This window comes from Tupaia chinensis, unplaced genomic scaffold, assembly GCF_000334495.1.
Source record: "Tupaia chinensis unplaced genomic scaffold, TupChi_1.0 Scaffold000612_1, whole genome shotgun sequence".
Taxonomy (NCBI): Eukaryota; Metazoa; Chordata; class Mammalia; order Scandentia; family Tupaiidae; genus Tupaia; species Tupaia belangeri.
In genome coordinates this window covers 664,133-676,366 of record NW_006160131.1, presented here as the reverse complement: position 1 = coordinate 676,366, position 12,234 = coordinate 664,133, and the positions used below count along the sequence as shown (strand labels likewise).

General features: G+C 59.5%; 2 protein-coding genes across 2 annotated transcripts in view; both read right to left on the bottom strand.

Moving 5' to 3' along the window:
* Positions 1–5,367, bottom strand: part of DOK3 (docking protein 3) — a 17,341-nt gene extending 11,974 nt beyond the window's left edge. Inside the window, exons 1-5 of the mRNA XM_027775895.1 lie at positions 5,252–5,367; positions 4,449–4,716; positions 3,421–3,726; positions 257–353; positions 7–184 (exon numbers count right to left, since the gene is read on the bottom strand). Of these exons, the coding sequence (XP_027631696.1) occupies positions 7–184; positions 257–353; positions 3,421–3,726; positions 4,449–4,514 (647 nt within the window). The 5' untranslated portion in view covers positions 4,515–4,716; positions 5,252–5,367. The remainder of the gene's footprint in view (positions 1–6; positions 185–256; positions 354–3,420; positions 3,727–4,448; positions 4,717–5,251) is intronic.
* A 1,010-nt stretch (positions 5,368–6,377) lies between these two features.
* Positions 6,378–12,234, bottom strand: part of DDX41 (DEAD-box helicase 41) — a gene marked incomplete in the record, with an annotated part of 6,100 nt that continues 243 nt past the window's right edge. The window contains 15 exon segments of the mRNA XM_027775922.1: positions 6,378–6,853; positions 6,993–7,103; positions 7,189–7,260; positions 7,343–7,492; positions 7,608–7,704; positions 7,824–7,895; positions 8,367–8,498; positions 8,708–8,870; positions 10,321–10,457; positions 10,534–10,687; positions 10,801–10,873; positions 11,440–11,576; positions 11,690–11,750; positions 11,859–11,933; positions 12,015–12,138. Of these exon segments, the coding sequence (XP_027631723.1) occupies positions 6,717–6,853; positions 6,993–7,103; positions 7,189–7,260; positions 7,343–7,492; positions 7,608–7,704; positions 7,824–7,895; positions 8,367–8,498; positions 8,708–8,870; positions 10,321–10,457; positions 10,534–10,687; positions 10,801–10,873; positions 11,440–11,576; positions 11,690–11,745 (1,491 nt within the window).

Genomic DNA, 12,234 nt, shown 5'->3' with positions numbered 1-12,234 from the left:
CCGCACCTCACCTTGACGGAACCGAACTTGCGCAGGAAGCGGTAGGGCCAGACGTAGAGGACCTGCGGGCTGGACGCCTCCCTCAGCTGCAGCGCGTCGCGGCCCAGCACCAGCACGTAGGGCCCCCTGAGGTGGCAGCGGGCCGCGGCCTCGGACCTCTGCACCACCACCGGAAACTCGCCCACTGCACACAGGCAGAGAGGACCGTCAGCCCCGGCCCAGCCCTGAGCTGGAGGGCCCGGCCTCCCCTACTCACCTTCCTGCCAGGAGGAGTAGATGGAGTTCTCCTCCATGGGGACCACGGCCCTCGGGGACGCTGCCTCTCCTGAGCCTGAAGAGCAGTCCCCTGTGCCCTGGGTGGGGGGGTCGGGTCAGAGGCCAGTGTGGCCCACGCTGCCCGGCCCCTGGCTCAGCCGCCCAGCCCAGGCCCAGCTCTGCCAGGGCTGGGCGCCCCTCCTCGCCTCTCTCCATGGCAAGACAGGCGGTGACTCCCAGCTTGTCCTTGAGGTGCGGGGACAGGGAGGTGCTGCACGAGGGGCCCGAGCTGTCCACTGCTGGGTACACTCGGCCTCACGCTCGGTGTGCGGGCCTGCGGTGTCCAGCAGCTCCCAGGGCCAGAGTTCTAGGGTGGAGCACAAGGGTGCCGGCCACGGCAGAGTGCCCCAGGCTGCCTTCTCACCCCACCACAGTACCGCATCCTTCTGGCTCCTCCTGACGCTTGGCACCCAACCATGACAGCCTTGGCCATGGCAGCAAGTCAGGGCCAAATGCAACAACTTTCTCACTGTCTCCTCACTCTTGTTTCCATTTTTTAAAAAGAATTATTTTATTTTTATTCTTTTTTTTTTTTAAGTTGACCAGAGAGAGAGAAGGAAAGTGAGAAAGCAAGCTGCCAGGTTCAGGACTCGAACCACAGTCAGTCATGTGGGAGTCCAGCCGCCTTAACCACCACACCACCTGCCGGCCCCACTCGTGTTCCTTTCAGTTTAAAAAATCTGGTGGGTTTGGGAGGTGGCATGGTGATAAAGGGGCTGAACTCCCACACAGCCAATCACGGTTCAAATCCCAGACTTGGAGGCTTGCTTTCTCATTTTCTTTCTCTCTGTTTCTCGTTGGTCAAATTAAAAATAAAGCTAAGCAAAAAATAATTAATAAAAACGATACAAATTCTTTTAAAAATAAATAAATAAATAAATCATGTGGTAAAATTGGGGCTGGCAGGTGGCATGGTAGTTGAGGTGCTGGATTCTCACACAGCTAATCATAGTTCAAGTCCTGGACCTGGTGGTCCGAAAATCACAACAAATAAATAGGTAAATAAATAAATGTTGTTGTTGTTTTTTTAATGTGGTAAAATGGGGCCAGAAGGTGGCATGGTGGTTAAGGCACTGGACTCCCATGTGATTGACTACGGTTCGAGCCCTGAACCCGGCAGCTTGACAATTACGTTGGGTATGTGTGCATGTGTGCCCAAAATCCTGAGAGGAGAATGAAGAAGGGACTGTGGCATGGCCATCCCCCTGGGGGTGATTTCTCACTTTCCCTCATTCTGTTTCTGGTGAGTGCACACACCCTAAAACAAAAACCTAGAACAAATGTGTAAGACACAGAACCTAAGTTTGCCATGCGGCGTCCACGGCGTGTAGTCCGTGCACTTGGCTGTGCACCATCAGCGCTCATGTTCTAGGACTTTCTCATCACCCTGACGGGGCCTCCCCCCAGCAGTCACTCCACCTCTGCCTGCCCCAGCCCCCAGATCCCCAGCCTGCTTCTGCCCCTGCAGGTTGCCTGATGACATTTCAGGTAAACGGAATGAAGAGACGCGCTGTGGAGAGCAGCCATTCTGAACAAACATGGTGACCTTTAGACACATACAGAAATGTGGTTCCATGAGCTTCATTTACATAGCATAAAATAATTACCATACAAACACGCTAGCTGTGTTAAAAAACTCACATGTTTATCAAAATCAGCCCCAAACCAGTTTCAAATGTATTATTTTATAAAACAAAAAATAGGGACCGGCAGGTGGTGTAGTGGATAAGGGAGCTGGATTCCCACATGGCCGACCATGGTTCGAGTCCTGGACCTGGTGGCTTGCTTTCTCGTTTCCCCTTTCTCTCTCTGGTCAAATTAAAAAATAACGATAACAAATGGAATTAAATAAATAACTCTTTAAAAAATAAATAAAAATAAAAGGAGAAATGTAACGAAAAGCCAGTTGTTTTAGATGTTAATCGGCTGATGATGTGAGAAGGGCTGGCACCATGTGATTTCTCTGATCTTTTGGGGCTGATTTTAATAAACCCATGTGACATTTTTTTAATCTGATACTGCTCTGCAGTATCCATAACAGCACACAGCTAGCATGTTTATAAGTTAATAGCTTTTATCTCTATGTAAATAAAGCTCACACAACCACGTTTTGTACGTGTCTGAAGATCACCATGTTTGTTTAAAACGGCCGCTCTCCAGTGTGTGGCCATCTGGGACCATGTCCAGGGCCCATCCTCCTTCTGACAGTCAACCAGCACTCCAGTGCATGGCTGGACCACACCGCCCTCCGCCCACTGTCGTGGGTGCTGGGGTCTTCTCCTGCTGGGTGTTGTGAACAATGCTGCCATAGACAGTCACAAGTCTGATCCGAACACCTGTCCCAGATCTCTGGACACACACTGAGGCACGGGACTGCCAGGCCACATAGTAACTGTGTGTAACTGCCCTCAGGGCCTGCAGTCCTGCCCACTGCCTCAGCCTGCTGGTGTGAGACACCATGTCTGGCCTTCTGGTTGGACTGGAACTCCGACCAGGCTTTCCGGGTGGTCCTGCTGCCAAGGACAGGGTCCCACAGAAGCACATGCCCTACGCCTGGGCTATGTTTAATTTTTTGAGGACCTGTTAGGCTCATTTCCTTTTCGTCCATGACAGACCCATGAGGCCTTACAGCAGTGTCTGGCTTTGGTCCTCCAGAGCCTTCTTTTGTCATCAAGAGTCTTAAACCCTGTCCCTGGCCCATGACGGTCCTCGCTGGCTCCCACCAAACTCCCCAACCTCGCTCTCCACTGCAGGACTCATTCCTTCCACTCGAGCAACACCAGCTGTCCTGTCCTTAAACCCTACACACTCTTCCTGCCTCGGGGCCTCTGCCCCTGCTGCCCCAATGCTCCCTCACCTGCCAACCCTCAGGTCTCAGTGTCTGGGACACTTTCCTCCCAGCTCTGCCTGGTGGACTCCTGTGTACTTTCAATGACTTGGGGTCACTTTCCTCTCTTCGGAAGGCTTTCCTGTGCCCTCCTGCCTGACTCCTCATTTCCCCTTGGCACGCGTCACATGGGCTCCAGGGCAGGGTGCTCCACAGGGATGCTGATGGTGTGAGTGTGCATGGGGTGAGGTGGTCCCTGCCCACCTCCCTGCACTCACCGGGAAGGCCAGTTGGCAGATGGAGCCCATCCAGGCCTGACGGTCCTGTGCTGCGAGCAGGTGGTTCCGGTCAGTAGTGGTGAGCAGGAAGGCACCAGTGTCCCGGGGGCAGCTCTCACCATCGGCTGGCAGCACAGACACGCAGTCGGCCAGGCGGATGACACGCCGCTCCCCACGCCGGCTGGGACCCAGGGCTCTGTCAGTTGCTGGTCCCAGGCCACCATCCCGAACCTCCCAGCTCTCCAGCCGGGCCACACCAGATGGGCTCCCTGCATATAGCAGGGCCCACACCTTTCGCCAGGACTTCTGTGGGGAGGAGGGCAGGAGGAGATCCTCAGTGGCCGATCCTCACAGCACGGCTCAGCTCAGTGCATGGCTCACAAACTCCTGCCTGGCTACGGGGAACAAGCCTGCTGCACTGGGTCAGGCTGGGTTCAAATCCTGCGACTTGCTTGGCACTGCATCCCCATCCCTCAAAAGGCCAAGAACGTGAGGTCGGATCTCCACTGGGTTATGTCTGGGAAGCCCCCGGCAGCAGGGCGGCCCTGGCACTCCCAGCGGGGGCCGTAGCTGCACAGTGGCGAGGAAGGAAACATCAGAGCCCCGGCAGAGGAAACCGTTTATCTGCCTGGGCAGCAGCTGTGCCCTGGGGTGCGGGGCTGGCCTGATGGAGGTGAGCCCCACCTCCTCGCGCCCATGACCCGTGACAGCTCCAGGACAGAGCCCGCTGCGCAGGGTGGGGCTCCATGTGGGGTCCCTCCAGCCCAGCCCCCACCTTCCCTGGGGCTTCAGTGCCATGACTGACACACGATCAAGCTCGGCACTGCTGGGGGGTTTCGATGCTGGGGCCCTTCCCCATCTCTAAAGGAGGCAGGGTCTGCAGAGGCCTGCCCAGCCTTCACCCTCTCAGGCCAAGGCCAGGCTCCTTCCCACACTGAGACCCGGCTTAGATCCCCACCCTGCCTGCCACCCCAGCCCTCCCAGGTGCAGAGGGCTGTCCAGGGCTGCCTGGCAGCGGGAGTCCCCACCTTGCCAAACTTGACGTGGTGTTGGTAGAGGATGCCGTCCTTCACGGGGGTCTCCAGAGGCTCCATGGCCGCAGCCGGGCCACAGGGCCACCCCTCCGAAGGCCTGAGGAGACTGTGACAGGCTGGACGGGAACTCTGCACACTTCCTCTTCTGGCCACTTCCCCTCCTGTCCAGCCAGCTGCAGCCGGGGGAGGGGCACCGTCTTCAGTAGGGCTGGGGGCAGCAGACTCCCCTTGGAGTCCTGGCAAGTTCCAGGGGCCACAGTGCCTGTGGGACCCCAGAACCCGAGGGCAAATGGACAGTGTCTGCCCCTGGTTGACGGGGTCAATGGCTGCCCACAGGGCCCCCCTGTCATGAACCCTGATCCCTCCTCTGTTGGGGTGGCTGTCTCCCCCTCCCCCGTGGTCCCACTCCAAGACCGGGGGGGGAACGGCTGCCTGCAGGGGCTCCACATTGTGAACTCTGACCCCTCCTCTGTTGGGGTGGCTGTGCCCCAGCACAGGACCCTCCTCCAGCCAGGGGCCAACTCCGGGCGTCCTCCTGCGAGTCCCATTTGACTCACTAGCCCTCTTGTCAGTGCCTGGCCTGCTTGGCCTGTCAGGAACGCCTCTGCCGTTGGGTGCCCCTCTCCACCCACCAGCCCACCCAGGGCAGTCCTGGCATCTCTCCCACTGCGGCCTCCCTAGCTCTCTCCATCACCTCCAGACCAACCATTTCTGCCCTTCCTCAGGGGAAGGCCCCTTGCTTTAGTACTGGAGGTTCCAGCCTCCACGTGCCCAGACCAGCCCCTCCAGGCCCTCACCACAGCGCTGCTCAGGACAGTGGGCCGCCTCTTCCTCCTGAGGCCTTCCCTGACCACCCGACGCTGTTGGAGCACAAAGGCCCTCACAGTTCTCGCGGGGCCATCCACAGCCCGAACAGCCCCAGCCATGTGAGTGTGGGTGGCAGGTCCCCAGGGGCCCTGGAGAGGTCACATGCTTTCTCAAAGCCTCGCTTCCTGCTGGGGGCTTTTTCTCCTCGTCTTGCCGGAGGCCTATCTGGGGGTCCGAGTGGGTCTGGTGTTCACATAATCTGATCTCCCCCCTCGGGGAGACTACCCAGGCTGAGGAATGCCACCTGGGGGCCCACACCAGGCCAGGACTGGTCTAAGGGTCTCCCAGCACTTGGCTCTGTGCCCGCCATAGGCCAGGCCTCCCCAAGGCAGCCCGGCACCACGGCCTTTGCCTCCTCGCCATTTCAACGATGACGAAATCGAGACTCAGAAAAATTAAGTAACTTGGCCCAGGCCACACTCCAGTGACAAACACGGCTTGAGTAACCGCTGGGACACGCGTGGCCGACCGCGAGGCACAGCATGGCCCGCACGGCCCTCCCACCTCTCACCAGCTGCGATGCCCCCGGCCCACCTTCTCGTGACAACCACGTTCCCCTAGTTGGCTGCCTCCTGTGCTCACCTGAGCGCCCCAGAAGGGCCTCTGCCAAGTCTGTGGGTCCTCACGCCCCAGTGAGCTGGGCACGAGTGAGGGGGCACTGTTGCTCTCGACAAACAGACACGCAGGCTGGTGTGGGCAACCAGGGGGCAGGAGGCATTCCCAAGGGCCCCAGATGTCCCTGAAGTACCACACACTGGCAGGAAGTGAGCTGGGGCTGTGCAGCCAGTCCGGGAGACCAGAGACCCCCACCATCTGCCCTTGGCCTGGCACTGTGGTCACTCAGGTTACAGACCCTGGCAGCCCAGAGCCAACCCCAACTTCCAGGCAGCAGCCGGCCGCACAATTCCAAGTACCAGTAGGCTGGGTGTGGGCAACGGGGGTTATGGAGACCAGAGTCTCGCCTCAGAGGAGCTCTGCAGGTCAGAGGGAGTGGCCCGGCTGGCAAAAGCGGGGGGTGGGGGGTGGCAGCGAGGCGAAACACAGGTGAGGCGGGGCTCCGGTAAGGCGGCTTGTGCTTTAATGGTTGCTGGGGTAGACGGGAGCAAAAAAGTAATTCCGGGGCAGAGGGAGCAGGCAGCCAGGCCCGGCCTGGCCCTGACCAGGTACTGGTTTCTTGTCCAGGGTGCAGTGGGGAGGGGTGGGGTGAGTTGGTGTGTGCATGTGTGTGTGTGTGTGACTGTGTGCATGTGTACGTGTGTCTGTGTGTGTGCGCACGTGTACCAGTGTGTATGTGTGTCTGTGTGTGTGTGTGCACGTGTACGTGTGTGTGTGTGTGTGAGTGTGTGTGACTGGAGCTCAGCCCACGACTGCAGCCCCATGGGACAGGGCGCCGGCTCAGAAGTCCATGGAGCTGTGGGCCAGGTAGTCCTTGCGGCCGATGTTGCTGACCTGCTTGGTCTGCATGGCCTCGAGCTTGGGACAGTCGGTGATCCGATGGCCCAGGCCCCCGCAGAAGGCACAGCCACGCTCTCCTGGGGCACGAGGGGCGGGAAGGGTCAATAGACCAGGACCCCCATTCCGGCAGGCCCCCTGCCACCAGGGTACAGTGTGCACTGTCCCAAGGCGTGCCCGCCCGCCCGCCCCCCAGGGATGGGCCCCGGCCGCAGTCACCTCCGATGTCCAGCATGGACTCGTCCCCGCAGTGCAGCACCTGTAGCACGGGAGGCACCTTCTGCTTGGCTTCCAGGAGCAGGGCTTTGAGGTCCATCAGCACGGACTCGTCTGTGGGTGTGGGAGGTCAGGCCCTGCCCGGCCTGCAGCCAGAGGACCCGGGGCACAGCTGAGGTGGCTCTGGGGACACACTCACCACAGGCCTTGTTGATGAAGGTGGTGGCAATGCCCGTGTTTCCTGAGCGCCCGGTGCGGCCGATCCGGTGCACTGCAGAGAGGACCAGCTCAAGCCCACTGCCTGGCCGAGCCTGGCCTGGCCGGTCCCCGGCCCCTGTCCCCAGGCTGCTCACCATAGTTCTCGATCTCCTCTGGCATGTCGTAGTTGATGACGTGCTGGATGGCGGGGAAGTCCAGGCCCTTGGAGGCTACGTCTGTGGCCACCAGGACGTCCTTCTTGCCCTCCCGGAAGGCCTCAATGGCCTTGGTCCGTTCTTCCTGGTCTGGGGAGGGGCGGTGAGTGGGGCTGTGGTACCAATTGGAAGTAGCAGCAAGCTGGCCCCTGCTGGCCAGGGCGGACTTGGTGAAGGGGCCTACTCCAATGCCTGCACCCCTGACCTTTGCCCCCATGGATGGCCACGGCCTCCACCCCCTTGAGAAGCAGGTACTCATGGATGGCGTCCACATCCGCCTTCTTCTCGGCGAAGATGAGCACCTGTGTGAGGAGGCCACCTTCAGTCACTGGGCATGGCCGACTGTCCCCAGCATGCTGTCCCTGCCATGCTCGCCCTTGGGCTTGGGGGCCTGGCTCCAGTGTGGCCTGGCTGCACTCACAGGCGGGGGTGTCTTCTGCAGGCACTCGAGCAGGTACACCATCTTGGCCTCCTCCTTCACGTATTCCACCTCCTGCCGGCACAGGGTGAGGTCAGGTGATCACCTGCTGTGGGCTGGCCACAAAGGCTGGGCGCCCAAAGCTGGGCCAGGTGACCAGAAGCCTTCTTCAAGTTCTTTCTCCTCAGAGGGCTCTAGCCATGCTGTGGTCCTCCTGCCTCAGCCTCCCAGACCCAGGCTGGAGCCAGCACGCCCGGCTCTCAGTAGCTGGTCTCACTGTGCCCAGGCCACCCTCCTGCCTCGGCAAGTTGCTGAGGTTAGACACAGACCACCATGCCAGGCTGCGAATGTCTGAACCAGGAGCTAAGCCTGGGCCTCTCACATGGCCCTGGCCTGTGGAGCAGGGTCTCAGCACCATGTGCCATTGCCACTGGGGTGACCAAGGTGTCCGGACCTGCAAGGCAGACCCCCAGCTCTAGCAGCCTAAGTAAGTCTTGCCAAATTCAGCTCCTGCAGGAGACCCTGGCGTCAGGAGTGCTTGCCCACCTGGATGACGTCAAGGCTGGCAGCCCCGGCACGCCCCACGTTGATGGTGACCGGCTTTACCAGGGCGCTCTTGGCAAAGTTCTGAATCTTCTTCGGCATGGTGGCACTGAAGAGCAGAGTCTGCCGCTGGCCCTGAGGAAACAGGGGCTGGGACCCAGGGCAGGTGGGGCTGGGGCTGGGCTGAGGGCAAGGAGGTTGGGGGCCAGGGAAGCTGAGTGGCTGAGAAGTAGCCCCCACAGGGGCAGCACAGATGGGGCAGCACAGGGGCTTGGGACCCGCACAGCTGGCTGCGGTACACAGCTTCAGGGTGGTGCAGGAGTGCGTGACTAGGGGGTGGGCACCTTGAAGTAGGAGAAGATGGTGCGGATGTCACCCTCAAAGCCCATGTCGATCATGCGGTCGGCCTCGTCCAGGGCCAGGTACCGGCAGATGTCCAGGCTGACCATCTTCTTCTGCAGCAGGTCCATGAGGCGCCCAGGGGTGGCCACCATCATGTGCACGCCGCTGGGACCCAAGGACAGACGAGGGGCACCTGACCTCCACTGATCTGGAGGGCGACCTCCGCCCTGCCCCTTGCTGTCCCCTACGGCTCAGTATTGCCACCACCCTACCTCCTGCATGGCACATGCCCTCTCAGGGTACTCACTCACCCTGGGCCGGTCCTGAATTTTCCCAGAGGCCTTTGCTGCGCTCCCCCAGCCTCCAGAAGGTCTCAAGAGGCTCACTTTCCAAGTTTCCTTTTCAAAATTTTATATAGTTTTTTTTTTTTTTTTGCTATAGGGCATGTGTGCTCACCGGAGAGACAGAAGCGAGAAATCACCCCCCAGGAGGGATGGCCACGCCACAATCCCTTCTCTTCTATTCTCCTTTCAGGATTTTGAGCACATACGCATACATGCAGGCCTGGGACTTGAACCATGGTCAACTACATGGGAGTCCAGCAACATGACCGTTATGCTGTCTGCCGGTCTCTGCTTTTCCTTTTGTAGTTTGCTATAGGGCACATGCGTTCATAAGAGAGAGAGTGAGTGAAGAACCACCCCTTGGGATGGCCACACTGCAACCCCTTCTCCTGCAGTCTCCTCTCAGGTTTCGAGCACTGACACATGCCTGGCACTTTTTTTTTTTTTTTCCAGAGGTTTTTGCTATAGGGCGCGTGCGCTCACCAGCCAGACAGAGACAGAGACAGAGAGACAGAAAGCGAGAAATCACCCCCCAGGGGGGGATGGTCATGCCGCAATCCCTTCTCCTCCATTCTCTCGGGATCTTGGGCACGCATGCACACGTTCCTGGTGTGAGTTTTAAGCCACCGGGTTCGGGACATGAACTGCAGTCGACTGCGTGGGAGTCCAGCGACATAGCCATATGCCAACTGCTGGTCCCTCTCAGCGTACTTTTCAAGCTGCTGCCCGAGACTTAAACTGTGAAGTCAGCCATGTGGGAGCCAGCCTCCCGGACCATTACACCGCCTGACTGATCCCTGGCTTAGTCTGTTCTACGTCTATGTCTTCCCTGAGATCTGAGAGAGCACTGGGAACAGGGAAGGGGTCTGGCCCATCTGTAACCCCAAGGCCTAGGGTCCAAGGCACTCAGCAATGCCTGCAGGGGTGCTACTGTGAGGAGAGGGGATGGTGCCACAGGACTCCAGCCCTGCCCAGCACTTGAGCTTCCGAGGCGAGCCATGCTGAGTGACACTGACCTTCCAGCACTTCTGGGGCTTTGGCCCTCTGTACTTCTCCCTGCATGGCCTCTCATCCCTGCTATGCCTTCTGTGACCTCCTGACACCCAGATGCCCCCAGCAGGTCCTCGAGGGCTGTGCCCTCAGGAAGCCACTCTGAGGGTCTGCGGGGAAGAGATGTAGCCCACCTCCCACTGCCTTGCTAACCTAAAGGCCCCTGCAGCTTCTCCAGGGGGCTCTAGAGAGGCCGGAGGGGTAGAGGTGCCAGGACTCACTGTCGGATGGTTTCCATCTGCTCTTTGACGGACATGCCCCCGATGCAGAGAGCACAGCGCAGGAGTGGAGAGCTGTCCTCCTGCAGCAGGCGGCAGTAATACTCCAGGATGCCGTGGGTCTGCCGGGCCAGCTCCCGCTGCGGGCACAGGAGGAGGTGCTGGCACCAGCAGGTGGTGGCAGCCTCTGCCCTGCCCCCCAGCTGCCCGCCTTACCGAGGGGCAGATGATAAGCCCATAGGGGCCCTCACGCTTGGAGAAAGGCAACCTCTTCTCCTGCTCCAGGCAGAACATGATGACAGGCAACGTGAAGACCAGCGTCTTGCCTGAACCCGTGAAGGCAATGCCTATCATGTCACGGCCGGACAGGCTGTTGGAAGGGGATAGCCGGAGGGTCAAGGGCCGCGTCTTTAGCCAGATCCCCGACGTCTGCAGCTGCTTGTCATCGCCCTCCTCAGAGACCCAGGTTCGCAGTCCACTCACATGGTAGGGATGCCCTGGATCTGAATGGGCGTCGGCTGGTGGATGCCTTTCTTCTTCAGACCTCTTAGGATGGCTACGGGAAACAGGTGTCACCCTGAGGTCTCAGGGATGATCAGAGCCCCCGAGCCTGTAAAATGGGCACTACTGGGACCAGCAGGTGGTGTGGTGGTTGAGGGCGCTGGACTCGCACATGGCTGACCATGGTTCGAGTTCTGGAACTGGTGGCTTTCCCTCCCTCTCTCACTTTTCTCTCTCTCTCTCTGTCCCTTTCTAGTCAAATTAAAGTTAGTAAGTAAATAAAAAAAAGTTAAATGAAATAATTCTTTAAATAGAAAAATGGGTACTATTCCCACAAAGTGCAAAACAGCGAAATCGAGAAGAAAAGAAGAAAGACTTCCTCCAAGTCCATGGTGAGGTGGGGCCAGGACTCCCACTCGGGTCTGCCTACGCCCAGCACACTTTCCCCTGAAGCTCCATAACAGCAGAGGATTGCACACGCTGAGAGCTGAGGAGCTGAAAAGGAGCCCCCTTCTCAAATGCCCCATCCCAGTTTGCCGGACCCAACACTGGAGCTGTAGAGCTCAGTGGGGCTGGGGAACCCATGGCGTGTAACACTGGGGTCTCCTGCTCCCCCAGTACCTGCCGGAAACTTCATCTCCTTGAAGCTCTTGATGGGCGGCGGGATGGCATCTCCCTCCACCAGGATGCGGTGCTTCCTCCGCACGCGCTCATGCCGCTCTTCAGACATGCTCAGGACGTAGCGGGGCGGTGTCCAGCTGTGGGCAGTGCAAGTCCGTAGAGATCGGGGGCTCAGATGGTCTCGGGGTGTCCCTGCTAGTCTTGACCACACCCATCCTAAATACAGGCTACTGCATGGCCGAAGACACACCTGGTCTTAATGGGGTCGTCATACGTGATGCCTTTGGCCATCTCCTTCACGGACATCAGGGCTGGGGAGACACCGGCTCAGGGCTAGCTCCGGGAAGCCATCCACTTGGTACATAGGGCAGGGCGGGGAGCAGGCTCGGCCCACCTCCCAGAGCCGGCCACAGCCATACCTCGGCCCTCAGCCACACTCTCCAGGATCTTCTCTTCTTCCTTGAGCTGCTTCTCCTTGGCCGACTCCTTGCGGGCTGAGGAAGAAAGCAGGAGGGTCAGAGACTGGCGCAGTCTCTGGCTCCTGCCCTGCCCTGGCGGCCTGCCCACCTGCTCACCTTCGGCTTTCTCTTTGAGGTGCTGGTGCTGATCCAGGAGGCTGACGTTGGACTGGGGGCCCAGCGGGATGTCGTCCTCATCGCCCCGGGGTTCGCTGCCGCTGTCCTGCTGCTCCTCCTCCGCCTCCGCAGCGCCCTTGCGTCTCCGCTTCCGCAGCTTTTGGAGCTGAGGGCCGGCCAGTGGCTCAGGGCAGGCCGCCCAGGCGCGGCGGGGCTCCCG